This window comes from Drosophila melanogaster, chromosome X (assembly GCF_000001215.4).
Source record: "Drosophila melanogaster chromosome X".
Lineage (NCBI taxonomy): Eukaryota > Metazoa > Arthropoda > Insecta > Diptera > Drosophilidae > Drosophila > Drosophila melanogaster.
Window position 1 is genome coordinate 1,732,828 of NC_004354.4, and position 21,547 is coordinate 1,754,374.

A 21,547-nucleotide genomic window follows, 5' to 3' on the forward strand; every position below is an offset into this window, starting at 1 on the left:
GGCTCGCTCAGCTGGACGCCTTGGTAGCTCTTCCGAGTCTGCAGGAGTCGAACGGGCGGGGCTGCCACTAATCATTTTCCGAAAGTCTCGCCGATAAGCGAACTGCGCCACATTCGGCCGCATGCTCCTTCGCGGCGCTTTGAATAACTATTAAATTTCCCTAAACGGTAATGCCACAATGCAATAAGGATGGCGGATACTCGTGTGCTGGGAGTAAGAAGTGCTGAACTGTGCAGAAAGCGCAGATAGACACGCAGATATGTGGCAACCGACATTCATTACGACATAAATTCGTTTAGTTGCTTGGACCGACCTCGTTCCTGCCACTGAGATGCGGCAGATAAGACACAAATGCCAAAGCCGAGCCGATGTCGACAGCAACTACTTCTTGGCTTTCTTAAATGCCCAGCTCCATAAAGTAGGTGGCCCACGACGGGCTGGTTTCAAGGTTCCAGTTGTTCCGGGGGATACAGAGGGTGCAGTGGATGCAGGCTGAGTACTCGCACTCGTTCGATGGTCGTTGCAAGTTGCCAACAAGTTCGTCTGTTTGCATGCAAATAAATTAACCATCCACCCTGCTGCATGTTCTAGCCCCCCTTCCAGTCTCCTCGAGACTTGGCAACCTGTGCAAGTATGTGTGTAATTTAATAAGTTAATAAATGGTTGAGGCAACGACAGGCTGCAGTCGGTCTCCCGGGAAATATGACTTTTTCCAACTGCTCCATCTCCAAGGAGTGTTCTTGGACGGAGTTCCAGATAGGCCGTCGAAATGGTTAGCCCAGATCAATCTGTCGGGTTGGCTAGATTGACCTGCCTCTGGGTGGGTCAGCAGTGCCCAACTGACTGACTGACTGAGTGAATGAGTGAGTTGAAAGCGGGCTCAAAAGTTGGCCAAAAAGCAAATCCTTGCAGCGGATGGACGGGGGCACGTTCCAACTGGCTGTGCAACGTACGTCCTTAACGATGAAAACATTACACAGCTTTGCCTAATTGCCCACTTAAACGTCAGTTAAGGTATGCACCTAAAGATCCCTACGCCCGAACACGCACACACCGCACACCCATACAACCCATCCGCCCACACACACACACACACACACACCCAGTCGTGGAAACGTGCACACACGCACACCTCGCTGTCAACAGTGGAGCAAGAGCAGTGACTTGAACGTTTTATAAACAAATGAAACAATTAATTTCATTCCGCTCTTCAGCCAAATCCTATTAACTGCAACGTGAAAGAAATGCCACACCCCCCCTACCATGGCACTTAAGAGTGTGCCTGTGTGAGTGTGGTGCTGGTGTGTGTGTGTGTGTGTGTGTGTGCGAGGACGAACATACACACTACACATTCATGCATACTTAATTTGTCAGCTTGGCGCAGGTTTACACCCATTTTAGCTATCGTTAACTAACTAACTGTTGCGTCCACCCCCCGGAACACCTGTCCTTTGTGGGGGAGGGGGTGTAAGGTCGTAGCCCATTTCCCATTCCTACCCACATCCCCTCCTGCCCTTAAGGTCGCTCAGGAAAGGCGAACGGATGGGTCTAGTCGGCGGTGGCCTGCTGAATTTATGGCCGCTCACATATGGCGCCGCAAGGTGTTTTCATTTAAATTTTAGGACGGCTTAAGACAGCGGCTGAGTTATGCATTGAAATTTAAACTATGCATGTGCTCAGGGCTAAAAACGCACAAGTGGCAATGTGGGGCAAAGTGTGGCAGAGTGTGGCAGAGTGTGGCAGAGTGTAGCAGAGTGGCAAGTGGCAAGGGCTGCCAAAATGGAAGAGTCGCGAAAGTTACTTCCTAGCTGTCAGTTTTGGAAAGCTTGTGTATGCTTGTTAGTGCGGTAATTAGAAAATTTTATGTGATTACATGGCCACGTGTGAGGGTCGTACAACGGGGCGTATGCTTGACAAAAAGAGCGACAGCGTCAGACGAGCGCGTCAATGAGGAGGAAAAGTACAAAAGAGCCTGTTTGAATATTAATAGACTACTAAATATAACGCCGAGTGCGACATCGCACCCTGCTGTACTTCTTCCGCCTGCATCGCTGCTCGTTGGATGGTCATGGAGTATGGTATACGGCATATGAAATACGGAATACGGAATATGCAATACGGAATAGGGGATCCGGCAGCCAACGAACGCTACTTGCTAGTCCAGTGCAAGGGCTAGGCTGGGTCACAAGGGATCCCGTCGTGGAGCTTTCCAATTCAACTGACTGCCTCGCGTGCGGCAAACTTGACTGCTGGCAAAGCTTCTGGTTGTGTGGACCAAGCTCGATTTCGGCTCAAAGCCTCAAAGTCCTTGACTCGGAGAGTAACTCAATTTAGGCGCCCGAGGATTCGTCGTGTGCCGTCGTAGCCGCCGTAGTAACTCATCGTACTTCCCGTCGGCAACTCCCACAACGCCGACGAGGATAAGGACGAAGCCAAGACCACGACTGCGACCACGACCACATCATTTGCAGCTGCTGGGATGGGCTGGGCTGGGCTGGGCTGGGCGTGCAGGGCCTATTTGGTCTGGTGGCCATGTCATCGTCAGCGTGGCGTCCTCGGCGACGGAGACTTTCGCTTAGACGCACCCACAAAGCACTTGAATCACTCTGCTCCATGGCTCCATTCAAGTGGCGCTAGAAGGCGTCAACCAACGAGCACTCGGCTTGAGTCCTCGTTTGAGCGTTTTGCTGGAAAAAGTGCGCACAATCCTAGCCGTCGAATTAAAAATCCGTATGTCCAACCAATTGCAGGCAGAGGATTTGTTGTTGTTTTTCCCGCCCGACTTACTATATCTTCTTTCACTTATCAATTAATTGGGGCGATTAGCTTGTTCTTTACGCATGTATTTGTTGTAAGTATGTTGCTGTATTACAATATATGTGATATATGATTCTGTATTTTCCCTATATTACGTTTTATGTTTCCTAATCGTGCTAAAAAAAATTAACAACAAATTATACTTAATGTCCATTTAAAAGCATTTGCATTTGGTGTACATACATAGTGATACATATACATATACATTCATTTATATATATATATATATATATATATATATATCTATATATCAGTGCTTCAGCACCTGACAAATTCAACGGCAATTTCATATTCAACTCTATTCATATTCGTATTCATATTCATAATTATAATCATATTTATAATCATATTTTTATATTTATATTCGTATTTATATCCATAGCCATATTCAAACTCATTTACCCATATTTATTTCTGTATTCATATTGATACTCATACTCGAATTTATGTTAATATCTGTATCTAGTGTAGGTATAAATAGCTCTTGCGACTTATTGGATGATATTCATTGTCTTCGTATTGTGTTTGATACCAGCGTTCTGCTTCGGATTTTGAATATTCTGATCGTAGTATGTAGATATCGTATAAACATTTCCTAAATTTCATTGCTGTGTCCGCGATATTATCTACATGAATATGGTTATGAACGTCCTATTCAGTATTTGTATTTGTTTTCGTATTCATATTGCACTGAGATTGATGCTATGATGCAGTATTGGAGTTCTATGAGTTGGACAGTCTTATGTACAATATCTCTGGACTGCTTTATGGAATCGGGACAGATTTAACAATTATAAAGAATAATCGACCAAGTTCATGATACTGATTTATAAAACCGAGTTGTAAAAAGAAACGTACGAGTATATTTTTATAATCGAAACCTAATAGAAATACTTTCTTTGTATAAGGCGAGCTGTGTGTGTTGCGATTTCTACCAAAACTGAACTATAACCGAGTTTCGTTCAATCTGATCTGATTTCTGAGGGGTATAGAATTAACGCCAATACTGATGTGAGATTCGACTCAACTCTGACGACATCCTACGTTTGACTATGACATCATATCTGTCTATTTATTTAATCCATTAGTAGTTAGTTGACTCGGTGATATTACATATATAGGTCTATGGGTACTATGCCTATGTCTCCGAAATGCCCTTCGTTATACTAGTACACAACATCCAAGTGTCTAAGAAGCTCTTGATTTTGTCCTTCGAGTTTGGGTACAATTCCCTCGACAGTGTGTGGGTATGAAAGTTAATGTACGATTATGAACGCAGGATGTACGCGTACGCCTGGCTAATCATATACTATACGTGTGTGTGTGTAAGTGATTTGCACTAATTGGGTATATGGTATATCATATACGGTATACGGTATACCGTCCTATGTTCCAGTCAGCATATTAATAACTCAACATGAACGTGTGCGTATGGGTGTGGCTATGGCTGTGGTCTGCTCCGCGTTTCGCCATGAATCGCATACTTGCATACCGGTCTGTCAGAACTACGGAGACCCAGCTTGTAAAATCCCAAATAAGAAGACTTTACTCGTTGAGTTTTTGTAAGAAACTGATTTTATTTGGAAATATCTTCGGTTTAAATAGGTGACATGAGAATCGCATCTTAAAGTAAATGGCCTACGCAGAGGCCTAAGTAAATAGTCCCCGCCTTATCGAGGTCCCACGCTCGGGCACATCTGCCTATCTTGAGCGGCGAGGACCTTATCTGTGGTCTCCCACTAAGGGACTATTTTAGGAGGCGGGGAACGATCTCAAGTGACTGACTCATGTAGTGTGCACTTAAATTACATGTTTTTGAGCAATGCACCCATGTCGCCTTAGATAACAAAATCCTAAATATAATTTATCGCTCTCGATTCATTTACATAAGATATGAACGGAGCCCAAAATTGTAAGTCTTTAAATATATTCGTGTTCATGTGTGAACATTCTGCCAAAGGGCCAGCAAGCTGAGATGTACATTAGTATATTAGTTGCATTTATAACAGTAGTGGACTGTATTTATTTGATATATGTTCATTTATTTTGCAACTAAGATTTCAATGGGCCTAGTTTTTCTGGCTTTTAATTTTATTGGATTACAATTATGGTTTATATTATTTTTAATTCAACAATTTGTACTCAATTAACTTATTTTAAACATTTTGCTTTTTCTATGTAGAAGTACATTTTCTATTAAACAACGATATAGTGGACTGTATATTTTTATTTGTTATATTATTTTATTGTTTATTTACTATTGATATTTATAGTACTGGCAACGGACCTGCAAAGGTTATTGCTTGCATTCTTTGTTGCACAGCACATTTCCGTATGAAATATATTATTAATACTATCATTAGTATTAAAGCAATAATTAATCCAGCATGTCCGGAAATATGATGGAAATGTAAATCTTTCAATTTTTGATGGTTCTCTTTCATAAATTTAATTTCATTATTCAATCGTTCAAATTCCTCAGTATGATTTAATATTGATAGTTTCAGCGGATCCCAAATAATCTTCGGCGCTTCACTAACTTCTCCTATATAAGGTGTTGATAATAATTCTTCACTTTCGGACTGAATGTTATGGTGGGCAACTAGAATTTTATCGTCGGTTCTTGCCGTACAATATGGCGCAATGCTTAAAACTCCTTGCTGAGGCAAATCAAACAATTCAATTTGAGAGCCAGTACATTGCAGACGGACTTTTGAATTCGCAGGAACCTTAAACAACCAACTACTTTTCTTTTCTAACTCTACCCAGTAACTTTTAGAGTCGACTACTGTTTTATAGATGCAGTTCGCCGCTTTATCTGGCTTTAGAGGCTGAATCTCACATGCATTATCATTCGCTGAATTCCAGGGCCAACTTCCTTTGCATATTCTCTTATTTAGTTGCCATTTCTGACATTGATTTAATGTGGCTTCCGTCATTATGTGATAGGAATCTATCTCAAAATTATAAATTAAATATTCGGACGTTGTATGCACCATTATTATCCGATCTTCATTTCGAATTGGCACCGGAATAAGCCTGAACAATTTGGATGGATGCCTGCTAAACAGAGGCACTTTTGCACTAATGATCAATTTATCGTCGATGAATAAACCCCTGGCTGTTAACAGTGTATACACCTCCTTAAGTTCCGTACCTGACCGTTTTCCTGGAATTACTAGGTTCTCCGAAAGACTCTGCTGAATTTTGGCAATTTCTTTTTTAAGCTGATTTGGCCTGAGAATATTTGTATTTAGCCTACCGTGATTAATATCAATCAACAGGCTTATAATGCCTGCTTGAATTTTTTCGCCTTCTTCAATCAATGAGTGTAGCTGTTTCGTAATCATAAAGAATTTTATTGATTCCTTATAAACATAATAATTTTCTTTAAGAACTTCTGTCATGTTCTCAATTCTTATTTGCATACTTCTAAAATTGGAGTTAACATCTTCTGTTGTTCTCTTTAATAGATTAGAAGTTGAATCAACCACAGATGTTTGTTTTTGAATTAGTTTATCAAGGTTGTTCTGGTTATCTAACAAATTCTTCATATTTTCTTCTAATTGCTCTCTATCATCTTCATCCATTATACCAAATAAAATATGATACAAGGAACCCATAAATTCGAAAGGAGCACGCTTGCTTCTAGATCTAGACTGTATCATAAACAATTTATTGTTTTCTTCAAGTTCCGATAACTGACTTTGCATATTATCTAAGACTAGACTACATTGCTCTTCAAAGCTATGAAGTCTTTCGCAAACTTTCCTCATACTTTGTATAAGCGCATTACCCTTTGTTAACATTTTAAAATATGGATCCATTTTATAATAGATAACCAAATTCCAAGAAGTACTCACAATCTCAACATCTCCTAGCGGGTCTAGATATATTGCTGAGGTTTTATTTATTTTGTCTATAGAATATCTTGGTGCTATATCTTTAGGTAATGCGCTAGAAACTTGACAACTTAACACAAACAACAACATTGCCATAATGATTCCGATCTTGGACATTCCCGATGTCGCTCTAGTTCGTCTTTTTGGCTCTTGGTCAGCCTCATTTTTGTCAACAGACTTTATTCCTTCCAAGGGACAAATTTTAGTAATGGGTCTAGTGATATATCCTTCCTGCATCTTTACTTTAGCCACTCGGACCTTATCATCATTCCCCTTATGCACCTTTTCCACCTTTCCTAAAGGCCATCTTGCAGGATGACAATTCTCATCCTTTAATAAAACTATTTGCCCTTCTTCTATATTAGGAATTTCCTTTTTCCATTTATTCCTTTGCTGGAGCGTATGCAAATATTCACTTTTCCACTTAACCCAGAAATCTTTCTTCATTTTTTGGATAAGTCTCCACCTATCCAAATTTCCGATTTTTTCATCTTCCATTGGTTCGACTATTTCTAAAGGTGGTCTTCCAATTAAAAAATGACCTGGTGTTAAAACTTCTTGTTGGTCCTTCTCACTAACTATAGTGTATAATGGCCTTGAATTTAAGCATGCTTCTATTTGACATAAAAGAGTTGACATTTCTTCGTAAGTCAAAATAGTGTCGCCGATTATACGCTTTAAATGGTATTTCATTGACTTAACTCCAGCTTCCCAAATACCTCCGAAGTGAGGTCCTGCCGGGGGAATAAAATGCCAATCAATCCTGTCCTTTTCAAGCTGCGCTGCAATCGTTATATTTTCTTGTATTGCATTAAATAACTCTTGATCTAATTTTCTTGCAGCTCCTACAAAATTTGTTCCGTTGTCTGAATAGATATTGGAACATTTTCCCCGTCTAGCAATAAATCTTCTGAGTGCTGCTAAAAATGCGTCTGAAGTTGGATCGCTTACCATTTCTAAGTGTATGGCTTTGGTGGCCATGCAAACGAATACAGCAACGTATCCTTTAAATGTTTTTTGGCCACGATTTTTTGAACATTTAACATAATAAGGACCTGCGTAATCTATTCCAGTATTAAGAAACGGGAATGTCATCGTCACTCTATATTTTGGCAAGTTACCCATTATTTGCTGAGCTGTATTTTGTTTATACCTTGCACACGTTACACATTCTCTTAAATACTTTTTCAACGAATTTTTCAACCCGAAAATCCAATACTTTCTTTGGATATAGTTTCGCATTAGGTTTATCCCTCCATGCAATGTTTCCTTATGAGCATTTTTTATTAATAAGCTTGTTAGGTGGCATTTTTCTAAAATGATTGGATGTTTAACATTAAATTCTGCATTGGAATTTTGCAATCTTCCTCCAACTCTTAGAACCCCATCCTTGTCCAAAAATGGATTCAATGACAATATTTTATTATTTGTCTTGATTTCCTTTTTGATTTTAAGGCACTTTATCTCTTGCCTAAACTGGTATTCTTGTTGTTTCTTAATAACAACTGTTTCCGCTATTCTTATCTCCTTTACTGAAATAATTGATGAATAGGCTTTATTTCTTGTTTTCATCTGCACGAATCTATTTATGTATGCTATTATACGTATAAGTTTTTCTATACTGGAATACCTTTCTATTAATTCGTAAATAGGATCATCTATTTTGTCATTTAATACTGTATTTATTAAGACAGGTTCTTCTACAGACTGCTGCCGAGGCCAAAGTTCTTTTGGGTCTGCTAGCCATTTCGGACCTTTCCACCAAAAATCACAGTTGATCAACTGGTTAGAATCCACTCCCCTGGATGCTAAATCTGCTGGATTATCCTCTGACTTAACATGATTCCATTCAGTATTTTTTAATTTCCGAATGTCATCCGTTCTTCTTTTTATAAATTTGATCTTACTTTGACCACTGTTAATCCATGCTAAGGTAATCGTGGAATCACTCCAAGCATAGATCTCCATTATATTGTCAATTGATCCTTTTAGTCTTTGGATTAATTCACTAAGCAGGTGAGCTGCACACAGCTCGAGTTTGGGAATTGTCTTCCTATTTTTTATAGGGTTGACTCTACTTTTGCTAGCTATTATATTAACATGAGGTCCTACTTTAGCATAGACTACTGCAGCATATGCTTTTTCGGAGGCGTCCGCAAATCCGTGAATCTGAATGACTGAAGAACTGTTTGAATTAATCCACCTTGGGATTCGAATATTCTCTAACAATAATAAATTTTCTTTATATTTTTCCCAATAATTTTTATCTTCTATGGATAATTCCTGATCCCATTCACTTTTATTTATCCAAAGTTTTTGAATAAAAAGTTTTCCTGAAACCGTGACTGGTGCCAACCATCCTAACGGATCAAATATTTTTGCTAGCGTTGATAACACAACGCGCTTATTTATATTTTTTGATTCATCATTACAATTTACGCTGAACTTAAATAAATCCTTTTGAGGTTCCCATTTTAGTCCTAAAGTTTTAACACATTCATTTTCGATAATATTGAGAACCTTATTGTCCCCTGTGTCCTCCACAGTGGTTAATATTTTGGAATTGTTGGAAATCCATTTCCTTAAGTTGAATCCAACTTTCTGCAATTCATGGGGAATTAATGTTATTAATTTATTAGCTTCTTCTACCGAATCAGCTCCAGTCATTAGGTCATCCATATAGAAATCATTCCTAATTATTGCACTAATAACTTGGTTTTTACATTTATCTGCAATATCTACCAGAACCCTGGTAGCCAAATATGGTGCAGATGCAGTTCCGTAAGTGACTGTGGTTAATTTATATGTTTTAATTTTTTCTTTTGGAGAATTTCTCCATAAAATATATTGATATTTTTGATCATTATTATCTATTTTAATTTGTCGGTACATCTTTTCAATGTCTGCCGAAACAACAAATTCCCATTTTCTCCATTTAATAATAATGTCAAAAATATCTTTTTGAACTCGTGGCCCAACCCACATTATGTCGTTCAAACTTTTGTTATTCGTAGTTTTTGCTGAAGCATCAAAAACTACTCTCAATTTGGTCGTAAGGCTTGAATCTCTAATCACTGCCTGGTGCGGTAAAAAATATTTGCCTTCATCACTCACTTCAATCATGTGTCCTAAATCCATGTATTCATTCATGAATTTAGTGTAGTCAACCTTAAGTTTTTCATTTCTTTTTAGTTTTTTCTCCAGATTCATGTAACGAGCTATCGCTTGTTTCTTTGAATCTCCTAAGGTGACATCCTCCTTGAATGGAATTGACACAATGTATCGCTCATCTGAATCTTTTTTTGTCGTTTTGATAAATTTATTTTCACAGATTTCAGACTCGATATCATCTTTTTCTTCTTCTTCCACTTCCCAGTAGCGATCTAACTCTTTTATTTCTATTGTTGTGGCTACAATGGTTTCTTTTCCTTTGGATTTTTTACATCCAGAAACTATCCACCCGAAATCAGTTTTTTGCCCAAGGAGACCGTCTATTTTTATAACTCCATTTTGCAGAATGTGAGTATATACGTCTGCTCCAATGATTAAATCAATGCGACCCGGTTTATTAAAATCGGGGTCGGCTAATTTAAAGTTCTTCCATTTTTTCTGATCAACATTAATCGTGTTGACTGGAAGTGCCTTCATAAGTTTTGGGAGAATAATTGCTTCAATTTCTAAATTTTTCGGAGAATTTCTTATCGAAATAACCGCTTTGTGCTTGGAGATGCACGTTCCTGTGGAAGATACTCCACTTATTTCAGTATGAGACCGAAATTTTTTCAATTTTAGAATCTGTGCAGACTCTTCTGAAATAATTGTGCTTTGAGAGCCACTATCAATCAATGCTCTTAATTGTTCAAAGCCTCCATACCTCGACTTTACTTGAATCAAGGCCGTGGCCAACAAGGCTTGACCTGTTGTTCTACACGTATTCACTTTTTCTGGATTATGACCTGCAAAGTGAAGTAACGTGTGGTGAGGTTTACGACAAGTCGAACAAAGCTGCTCGCTTATACATTTTTTACCAAACGGATGCCTCAGACATCTTAGGCAAATCCCATTTTTTCTTACCCAGTCAGACCGTTCTGCTGGATTCATTATTTTAAATTTATGGCATTGAATTAAATAATGCCCTGGTAGTTTGCAATATGCACAATTGTCACTATAATTTTTATTCTTGTTATTATTAATCATTTTCTTTACAGGTTTTACTTCCTGTGAGAATGATGATATAGAATTGAGCCTTTGCTCTAAAAAGTCCATGACATCAGAAAGTGCCTGTATTTCTTTTGTCTTTTTAACATGGCTTTCATATAAATTGAGTGATTCTTTATTGAATTTCCGAAGAATTATGTGAGCGAAAATTGCATCCACATCTTCTGGTAATTGTGCCTTTAATTTTATAATATAAATTGACTCGTTAATCGTGTCAATAAATGTCTTTATTTGCTTATTGGATTCTAAATTTAAATTTGGCATATCCATAAGCCTATTCATATGATCTGAGAATATGTTTCTTTTATTCTCATATCGCTTGGTCAAAAACTCCCAAGTGGCTTCATAATTTTCTCCAGAGCCGAGCAGTAAATGAGTAACCACATTTCTGGCTTCTCCTTTTAATGCTGACTTTAGATAATTAAATTTGAGAGAAGGACTGAGATCCTCTCTCACATGTATGAGCTCTGTAAAGAGTTCATTAAAAAGATCCCATTCTTTGGAATCACCAAAGAAGGTGGGAATCTGTATTTTAGGCAGGGTTGGTAACTCCTCCGCCTTAACAACCGTCGACATTTCAGCTTTATTTATTGTGCCACTGAGTCGACTATTAATGGCTGTAAGAATATTTTGTTTGTCAAATTCAAGTTCGCTAATTTCTTCTTCGAATAGCGAACTCTCAAAATGACTATTCACCTGTTCAATCAGGTTATCTATTTTATGCCATAAAAATTCAATTTTATTTTTCCTTATTTTAAGGAAATCTGGACTACTGTCTATTAGTTTAGACGTATCTTCTAGATATACTCGAAATTGGCCAACATTATTACGAAATGCCTGCTCTACTTTTAAAGCGTTGTTTTGTGCTATACCCTCTTTTTCAGGGTGACCACGCATTTCAAGGTTTAATGTAGGGGGAGGGTTTGATTTAGGGACAGTGTTTGATTTAGGGAAAGTGTTTTCTACCGACTCGCCCTTAATTTTTTCATTTTTATTTTTAATTTTTTCTAACACCATCATTATTAAATCATACTGCTTCGCGTTAAAATATTCATGATCGACAACGCCGATCTTTAACAAATTGCTATGATTAGCAATGAAACCTTTTTGAAGCTCATTTAATTTTAGAATTTCTACATCTGTTAATGTTGGTTTTACTTCCAACTTTCTAATTTCCAAAATAATTTCGGACTGCTTCTTAAGGAATTGAATAGTCTTTTCTGACATCATTTTGAAAATTTTTTGTAATTTCTTAATATATATAGTACGTGTATATGTATTTTATATGTATTTATATATATATGTGTGTTTGGATAAACAGAAAATTCTTGTTTTGACTTAGCTGATGTCGTTGTTGTTGCTGCTGCTGTTGCTGCTGTTGTTGCTGCTGTTGCTACTGCTGTTGCTGCTTCTGCTGCTGCTGTTGTTGCTGCTTCTGCTGCTGGTAGAGGCTCCTTTGAATTTGACTTCCTTCTCTTCTTTAAGGCTCCGTCGATGTTTAAAGATGATTTTTTTTTTTTTTTTTTTTGGCACGTTTTATTATTTTTGTAGTCCAGTCAGATTTTTTGTTTTTTAGCCATTTATTTCGGCATTTATGCTCTTTTGGCATATACACTGCACTCTATTTATGAGCTGATTTAATGCTATTAGAGCATTTATAAGGCACTGTTTTCAGGCACTTTTTATTTAATTTATGCTCTTATGGCATATACACTGCACTCTATTTATGAGCTGATTTAATGCTATTAGAGCATTTATAAGGCACTTTTGTTATGCACTTTTTAATTTCACAATTGCTGATGTATGGCCTCAAGCACGCCTTACCACAATTTATGATGGTACACAAAGCAACCTTTAGCTATAGACTATAAGGTGCTTGTTTTAAAACATAAAAGATTCTTTTGTATCTTTTTGCTTTTTATATTTATACTCTGTTCCTTACCTTTGGTAGGGGGAAACAAGAGTCACTTATTTTTGCTACCTTTAGCTGTAAGATGCTTAAAGGAGCTGGCCTTTCTCTGAGTTCCTTACCTTTGGTAGGGGGAAACTGCAGAGTCGATTAAAGGCTCGATTGACCAAATGTAAAATCCCAAATAAGAAGACTTTACTCGTTGAGTTTTTGTAAGAAACTGATTTTATTTGGAAATATCTTCGGTTTAAATAGGTGACATGAGAATCGCATCTTAAAGTAAATGGCCTACGCAGAGGCCTAAGTAAATAGTCCCCGCCTTATCGAGGTCCCACGCTCGGGCACATCTGCCTATCTTGAGCGGCGAGGACCTTATCTGTGGTCTCCCACTAAGGGACTATTTTAGGAGGCGGGGAACGATCTCAAGTGACTGACTCATGTAGTGTGCACTTAAATTACATGTTTTTGAGCAATGCACCCATGTCGCCTTAGATAACAAAATCCTAAATATAATTTATCGCTCTCGATTCATTTACATAAGATATGAACGGAGCCCAAAATTGTAAGTCTTTAAATATATTCGTGTTCATGTGTGAACACAGCTCCTTAATGAGTGTCCGTATTCGTATCCGTATCGGATCGGAATCGGATTCGGGATCGGGATCTATCGGATGTGGACGATGTAGATGTTGACTGCCAGCGCGCCGAATCGTGCAATCATCTGCAGACCGTGGAATCATCGCCGGCACATATGGAGTGGGGTGCAGCGAGGAAAAGCTTGCCATTGGAACAGGCGCAGAGTTGGAAGACGCGGTGCATGTGATCCCTGCTTTGGGCAGTGCCCAGAATGGGCGGCTGGGCCGTCCGCAGGTTGGGCATAAGTATCTTGGAGGACTCCAGGCGCAGCTGCATCGAGAAGAGCACACGGAGGACAAGTGATTACGCTACTACTACCCACTCACCCCACGCCATGTGGCTTTCAGTCTACGCTGCTAGCGTTCAATCATACTTACGCTCCCATCGAGGGCTCGGAACTTGACGTCTTCCAGGGCCACGACTTCTATGCCTCCTGCCCGCGATTGCAAATTGATGTCCTTGGCCGCCGTCATCTCCAATTGGCGTGTGGGCGATTCGAGTCTGTAATTAAATCAGGAGGAAAGTGTTGTGCCGCCACCTCGGCTCGTGAGTGCAGAATGCTGAATCCTGAATGCTGAATGCAGGATGCAGAATTCGGTATTTGGGATTCGGGACTGGGTGTCCCCTCACCAGAATGCCCTGGCCTAATGAAACGGAAAGTCGCTCAATTGGTGCAGTGCCTTGAAAACATTGCAATTTCAATTTGAATGGCTGATATGACTTTGCGCTGACATCGATGTCGCCGCGTCAACTGAAATGTTTGCCTGTGTATCTGGCGGCAGACAATTTGTAATTTTCATGAACCAACAGGCAGCTATCATCAAATTTGTCAATGAAAATGTTATTACAAGCCGCCGATCCCGTTAATGGTCCATGTGTACACATACTCGCCCACGCGGACAGATGGGCTGATGGATGGGCATAATGCAAGAGACTGCCATCCCAATCCCAATCCCAGTGTCATCCAGTGCCATCCAGTGCCGTCCAGTGCCGTCCACTGCCACCCATAGCCACCCATTGCCACCCAGTGCCAATCCCAATCGCAGTCCGATTCTGGCGTTAGCCGTACAGGAAAAAAAAGGTTCTGCCCCCTGTAGCGCTTTTTAATTCACTGCCACCGTTTGTGTACATTCTGACAAATGTGTATAAATATTTTCGCTGCCCGCGTGAGCTCACTGAGCTGAATACCGACACCTATACAGGTGGCATCGGTGCGGTGTGGTGTGGTGCCACTGGATGCAGTGGAGATGCAGCTGCAGTGCACCCCGAACACCACGACACCAGCTGGGAATGGGCGGGGGCGTGGACGTGGGCCTGGCGTTGTTTTTGTTACCGCAAAGGTGACGTTGACAGAGACCCACGAGGGCGAGAACGAGCGTAGCCGAGTGTTTGGTTTGCTTTTAATTTTTTATTTCTCAGATTTCCCCAACGAACTCCATCCAAGAACGACTAATATGCCACAACATGGCGTGCCGTGGATGCTGCCCGTTGCTGGCAACGAATTCCTGCAAAATTTATTACAGTCATTGAATTTCAACACCGGACTGCAGTAGATTGGCTTTCGATTTCATTTACTTTAATTGGCCATGGCTTCGGCACTCCGTTGGCAGATCGTTCGCTAGCCATTCCCTTCTCCCCATTGTACCATCCTCCTGCCTCCTGTTGGCAATCACCAGAGTCTCCCGGACTCAACATCCACTCACATCCACATTCAGTACTTACCTCAGCTCCCGGCCGGGCTCGGCCCGCACATGGGGCGTCTGCACGGATTCCCGGAAGACGGCGCCACCTTCGCCGTCGATCCGCAGGGCATGTGCTCCGATGGTGACTTCATCTCGGTTCACGGAGAACAGGCTGCGTCCGTTGGTGTCGTTTATGCGAAATCCCGCCGACAGGCACTCGAACTTATCGTGTCCCAGGAATAAATGATTCTCAATCATGCCATTCGGATCACGTGTATTGATTGAAAAGTTACGTGATGACTCTGTTGAAAGCAAGAAATAGGTATAGATACACGGAAAATACATATGCGCCGGATGAGGATTGCAGTGAGTGTTTGTATGACAAATGCGGGTAATTTAAGCAGTAATTGCAATATAAATGAGTGAACACACAACGCCAAACAGCCGCAGAGGCGTTGAAAGTGGGCATCCGTGCTCATCTGGCTAAGATAGCACGTTACAAGTCGCCGGAAACGGAAATCAAAACTCAGTCCCCGCTCTCCTCCATTGTCTCAGCCGGGTCGAGCATGGCCATCGCTCTTGGCTATCAACTATCAGCTATCAGCCCTCGCTGACAGGCCCGCCAGGTGGCTGTGCTCCGCCGTGACCCGTCACCCGTCACCCATCGACCATCCCTCAGTCCTAGTCGGGATTCGTATCCGTATCCGTCCATCTGGACCACCCAGCACCCAGTACCCACCGCCCACTTCCGCGCACGTATCTGCGGTTGTCGCTTATCGCTGCGGGAAATGCTCTGCTGCTTTTTGGTAACATTTTGCTGTCGACACATGGACGAAGGTCCCTGGGAAATGGCATCAGTCTTCTCAGCTCGTGCCTTCATATGGCTTATCTGTAATTGTACATCTTGGCTGCTGCTCAAGGCAGAGCAAGTGGAGCAAGCTGGGCAAGTGGGGCAAGCGGAGCAACAGCCCCGATCTCATTTACCGACGCTTAGCGCTCCTGATTTCTGGCTCCTGGTCGTGCCTTCGTGCTGAGCACGCTTGATATCTGTTGATTTATGTCTTCACTGGCACCGGCACCCATTTGTCCTCGACCATCCCCAACCGTACGCCTGCCCACTTCTACACCCATCTACCTAACCACCTAACCTCCTGTCCACCTGTGCCATGAATGTTTAAGCCCGATGCACTTGCCCTCAAGCACGGGAAAACAAATGGGCCTGCCTATGCTCCTCGGAGGCTGCATAATAGCGGCCGGCAGCGCAGTTCATTAAACATGCACTGGATGATGCCATTCAGTCATTCAGCCATCCAGCCACCCAGCCATCCAGTCGTCCAGTTGTCCGCCATTCGGCCACTCGGCCGAGTCAGTCATCGGAGGCAGCATGTGGCTGGTGGTCCCCATGACTTTGACATTTGCGGAGGAAGTTCATCAGCGGCCGTCCCATGTGCCCCTGAACCCTCACCCCCGAATCCTAGGCGATGGCTCATCAAGGCGTGACCACGATCTAACCAGCCGCGTGGGGTGCGAATTGTGTGAAATGTGTGAAGTGTGCGAAAGAAGCGTGAAGGTTGCAAATTTATGAAATGAATATTAATAGGAATCCGAACGGGGGATGTCCGCACAACTGCGACGCCGTTTGGAGGTGCCACCTAATCGCTCGATAATGCCGGAGGTGTTCCACGGAAAAGCGACTCGCACTCACCTATGGAAATGGGTTGACCGTGCCGCGAACGGATTGTGGAGGCGCGCAGCATGTCCATAATTATCGCTTGTCCGGACAGCTGTATGCCACCGGGTACGATTTTAAGCTGCCCCATGCCCTCCTGAAAGCGATAAGCGAAGTGGTGAGTGTTTGGGGCTCGGGTTGGGATTGGGGGCCCAGTGGCTGAGTGGCAATTACCGTTGAGAACTCCATCACCTTGAGTATCCAGAGGGTGAGCACCAGGTTCGTGATGATGAGCAGCATCAGCAGTAGCAGCAGGGTATACAGGCACTTTTTTCGCCACCCGATGAGGCCCAAGTACGTCTCGATTCCGCCAACGAATCCGTCCACATTGGAGCGTCCAGCTGCTGCGCTCCGACCGCTCCTCGTCTCGCTGCGCCCCAGAGCGTGGCCATGACTATGGCCATGGCTTACAGTAGCTTTCCCCGTCGTCGCAGTCACCGTTGTGGCGGACATGGCGCCTCCGCCGCCTCCTCCGCTCCCGACCTTCGTCGTGGGAATGGCGTTCAGAGCCCCACCGCTGTTTCCGTTACCGCTCGCTGAGCTGGTGCCACCAGTTGTCATTGGGCCAGGACCAGAACCAGAACCAGGACGGTGGCTGCTGGCCTTGTTGGGTCGCTTGGGCGTGTTGCCAGCCGTTAGTTGGCGCGAGTGTGGCCCAAAGTCAGTGATCTCACTGCTGCCAGCGGCCAACATTCCGGCGCTGCTGCACTGCAGCTAGTGGATGCATGGGAAGTGCATGACTCTCCGGTTGCGTATCCTGTATCCTGCAAGGAGTGCAAGCAAACAATGAACGGCGGTGCATGGTAGAGTCAAAAAAAAAAAAGGAACTTTCGACATAAGAGGCAGCAGGCTCCACATGCGTTGTTCCATGCATTTGGACAACTTTGTGAGTGATTTCCAAAGGAGTCGAGCCCTCGTTCGCAAATCCATAGTGCTAAGACAACGGTGGATGCCATGGGTTTGCACGGTAATCGCGGGGAGCTGTCCATGATAAAGCGCAGAAGTCTGCGTCTGGACCTGGAAGCCATCGAGTCCATAAATCTGCTCTGCTACTCCGGAGCTACGGAGTTACATGGGTGGCAAAGCACCAAAGCACTAAAGTATGCAGCTGGCTGATGCAGTTAGCCGCCCATGCAGTGGGAGCTGCAGATGCCACTGGAAGTGCATCTACAAATGCGCCAGTTGATGACTTTGGCGGCGCCAGCTGTTGGCGACTTCACACGTGCATCTCTTCAATTATGCATGCCTGCAGCAACTGCAACTGCAGCTACCTGCATTTGCGAACTGCGAGTTGCAAGTTGCGAACTGGGAACTGGGAACTGAAAACTGAAAACTGCAAACTGCGGACTGCTGGTGAGTGAGTGCGAATATATATTCTGACTGCATTTACATGCATGAGCTGCGGAAATGACGGCGGGGGGTGGGCGGAGTATTTATTAAACCATTCTGTCAAAAGAAATCATAATAAATAAAATAAAAAGTCATAAATGAATAAATTATAGACTTTTTGCTCGTGAGGCTCGTGAATAAATAAATAAGCAATTCTAGAACAGCAAGTAAATTATTTTCCGGCCAATCTGATGTCAAAGGTAATTAGTTGAATGCGGCTGTTCTGTTTCGCGTTGCCTTTGGCGCTTTAAAGGTCGAAAGGTGTGGCACGCATCATTGCCACAGACAGCTCAGTTCATCTTAGTTTATCTCAGTTCAGTTCAGATCAACAGTTCTATACTTTGGTGGTGGTGTCTATAATTATCATCATCGGCATCTTAATAACCAATCCGCGTGAGTTATGAAATACATTCTGTGCGCGCTCAATAAAGATGAAATATATAAATAAATATATAGATAATCTCTATTTCGGCAACTTATTTATATCTCTACTCATTTTAGCTCTTCGGCGAGGCCTGCTCGAGATACAAAGTGAAATACTATTTCCACATGTCTACTGACCGATCGGCCGTAAATGCTTTAACAACCTATTCTCTTCTGGTCACCTCATCTCCGACCAAAAGTACTCCGCCCTCCTTCCGTCGTCCCTTCCATGGCCATGGACCGATTTTGTTTATGTTTATCACTATGTTTATACAGTCCGCGTCGGCAATTACTTCGATTGTTTACGGCCCATTTTAGTGCATTCTGAGTGGCGAGGAGCATGGAGCGTGGAGCACGGAGGGCTCTTAAGTCAACGATTTGTGATCCGTCTGGATCGTTGGCAAGGTGTGCGGTATCTGGGATGTGGCGCACCTGCCGACCGATTTGAAAAAGTATTACACTTAACGTACAAACTACGGATGAACAAAAAAGAGAAAGGGTTCGATTTACCCCCATTGGGTGGGGTAAGTGGCATAGTCCCATCTGGCGAGCAATTAACAGGCCAACTTCCACAGTCGGCAATTGTGTTATTTATTTTGAAATGCTTGTAGTGCAGACACAATATGGGCAGCCCCAAGTAGACAGTGTGCACCCAGAAAATAAAATAGTATATGTTTCACAGGTTTGTGGGCCTTTCAACGCCTTTCTCATTATAATTTTCCAAGTTCGTACACTTTTGTGACCCTGTATTCTTTTGGGTGCGCTGGCAGTTGCATCCTGCCACAGTAATCTGAAAACTCGACCAGATTCCAGGCCGGATGAAGGCCACGGATCGTGCTCCGAGAATTGTTCAAGGGAGCTGAAGGTGATTTAGTATCTGCAGACAGGCATGCAAATGAAATCGGATTCGGATTCGGATTCGGAGTGGTGTCGGGATCGGGAAGTGGGAAGTGGAAAGCTTGGGAAACAGTGCAATATGAACTCCGCTGGGCACAAGCATCACGTGCCGCACGGCTTGGTAAAGTTGCCCCAGCAGTTGGTGCTCTCTTAATTTTGTTACTGTTGCTGCTGCCACTTCTTGTGCTTGTGCTGGTGCCACACGTTTTTGCTGCGACTTATGTCACATCCATGCGGATTCCGTTTACATTGTGATATTCATGGGAAATTACTGAATGGCCATGAGAGCTTACTCTAACTGGCCATATGCCACGGAGATCATGGCCGATATTGACGGACTGCAAACTGGCATTCACGATGAAGGAGCCACTTGTGCACGAGAAACGGCTAAAAAGTCCTTGGCAGTGGGCAATTTAGAGCGAAGCACAGTCGTACGGATTGCCTGTCCAGAATGGAGTCAGGTGCCGGACCAGCAAACTTGGGTTTGGCCGTTTATAGAAATGAACTCGTAAATGAAAAATATTGCATTGTCCAGCTATTAAGTTATCAACGGCAAGGGACGGAAGGAAGGGAAAGAAGGGACGAAACGGGACGGGACGGGTTGGACACAGACACGGTCGCAGACATGACCGGGAACCTTTATGCATATGTGGCTGGGGCAGGAAAGGGTTACGCCAGCAACGAGCAACTATCAACTAGTGGGGTTAAGCAGCCTGTGCCACGGCACGTCTCTGACAAGGGACCAGCACCCTAATATCCGCACAGAGCCGTAGTCCCAGTCGGCGTCGTGGTTTTGGACATAATACTCCGTATTCCGACTGCGACTGCGACTACGACCACGACTCCAGCTCCGCACAGCAGTTTCATATTTTGTAACCATTTCGTGTTGTGTCTTGTGCGAAAGGTGCTTGTATGTAGTTGCCGCACTTAATGGCGCTCGTACGTTTTGGCAGCAGGAGCAGCAGGACTACACTTGTGTCATTCTTGTACTCGCATGTATATTGTTATGTCCTTGTTGCCGCCTGCAGGACATTTTTATTCCAATCGTGCGTAAGTGGCGTAGCAGCCATAAACCTTAACTTTTCCACAACCATGTGGGCAAGGGAAGAACCCTGCTGTCTTTTTGGCCAACTAAATGGGCAAATGACTAGTTAGATTGGGCCAAACCCACTTGATCACCATGTTCCCGTGCGTTTTGCGTAGATTGAGGGAACTAGTGTGGATCGAATTGTTTCCTTACTAACTAAAGTCTAAGGGACTTGGATCACTGTCATATACATACGTACTCTTACACTATGTCTTGAGCAAACAGATTTCGTATCTTTTACAAACGCGATCTCTTGGCCGGATTACGACACACACTGAAATGGGAGTCCGATCGCGACGACGCGCTGACCTTCACAATTCCAAACGCCAGCCATGAACGGGAGGCGCGCTAGTCAGATGGCTCAGCAGGCAGCGAAAACCAGAAAGCACAGACAAAAAAAAAACACTCGAAAACGATTTTTCGAAACTATTGAATTGGGAAATCTTGGAACACTCTCTCTCTCGTCTCTCGAATCCAACGCCAGCGGCACCAATGTGCTCCGTATGCGCGCACGGCTACCGTCCTCCTTCACGGCGGCACAACAACTGAAGGCGTAAGGCCACAATCGCCAGCCGGAATACCAGACACTTCACGTTTGGTTCGGTTCGGTACGGTTCGCAGCTGAAGCTGAAGCTGATTGCGGATTCGGGTGCGGGTTCGGATTGAGATTCGGACTCGGGCACGGAAAGCTTTCGGCCGACCGGGTTTCACTCAAACATCGGTTGGCTGAGGACGGCCGACGCTAGTGCCCCCATGCCCCAACGCGGCGTCGTCCTCGCTCGTTGTCACTCGAGTGGCCACCGAGCCGGAGGCTTCGTAGCAGCCGGCTTGTTTACGTTTTTAGCCCGGCTAACAGCC

The 21,547-nt window shown here is 43.1% G+C and overlaps 1 protein-coding gene across 4 annotated transcripts, besides 1 other annotated feature; it reads right to left on the bottom strand.

The window, feature by feature from the left end:
* Positions 1 to 3,117: 3,117 nt before the first annotated feature.
* Scgdelta (Sarcoglycan delta) lies at positions 3,118 to 21,238 on the bottom strand. 4 transcript variants are annotated; one of them, NM_001169169.2, is made up of 7 exons: positions 20,895 to 21,238; positions 17,068 to 17,657; positions 16,870 to 16,990; positions 15,205 to 15,466; positions 13,860 to 13,983; positions 13,447 to 13,752; positions 3,118 to 4,336 (listed from the first exon to the last, which is right to left on the bottom strand). In NM_001169169.2, exons 2-6 carry the CDS (start codon positions 17,584 to 17,586, stop codon positions 13,564 to 13,566), a joined length of 1,215 nt encoding a protein of 404 aa, NP_001162640.1. In that variant the 5' UTR covers positions 17,587 to 17,657; positions 20,895 to 21,238; the 3' UTR covers positions 3,118 to 4,336; positions 13,447 to 13,563. The 4 variants fall into 4 exon arrangements, with proteins under 4 accessions (NP_001162640.1, NP_001162639.2, NP_525039.1 ...); NM_001169168.2 differs by having other exon boundaries at positions 20,889 to 21,238; NM_080300.3 differs by lacking the exon at positions 3,118 to 4,336 and having other exon boundaries at positions 13,051 to 13,752; positions 20,889 to 21,238.
* Positions 4,339 to 13,445: a mobile genetic element.
* Positions 21,239 to 21,547: the final 309 nt, after the last annotated feature.

Coding starts and splice junctions, on each gene's coding strand:
- Scgdelta (NM_001169169.2), bottom strand. CDS start 17,586: ATGTTGGCCGCTGGCAGCAGTGAGATCACTGACTTTGGGCCACACTCG. Junction 16,991..17,067: donor AGGTGATGGAGTTCTCAACG/GTAATTGCCACT, acceptor TATCGCTTTCAG/GAGGGCATGGGGCAGCTTAA. Junction 15,467..16,869: donor CGGTCAACCCATTTCCATAG/GTGAGTGCGAGT, acceptor TGCTTTCAACAG/AGTCATCACGTAACTTTTCA.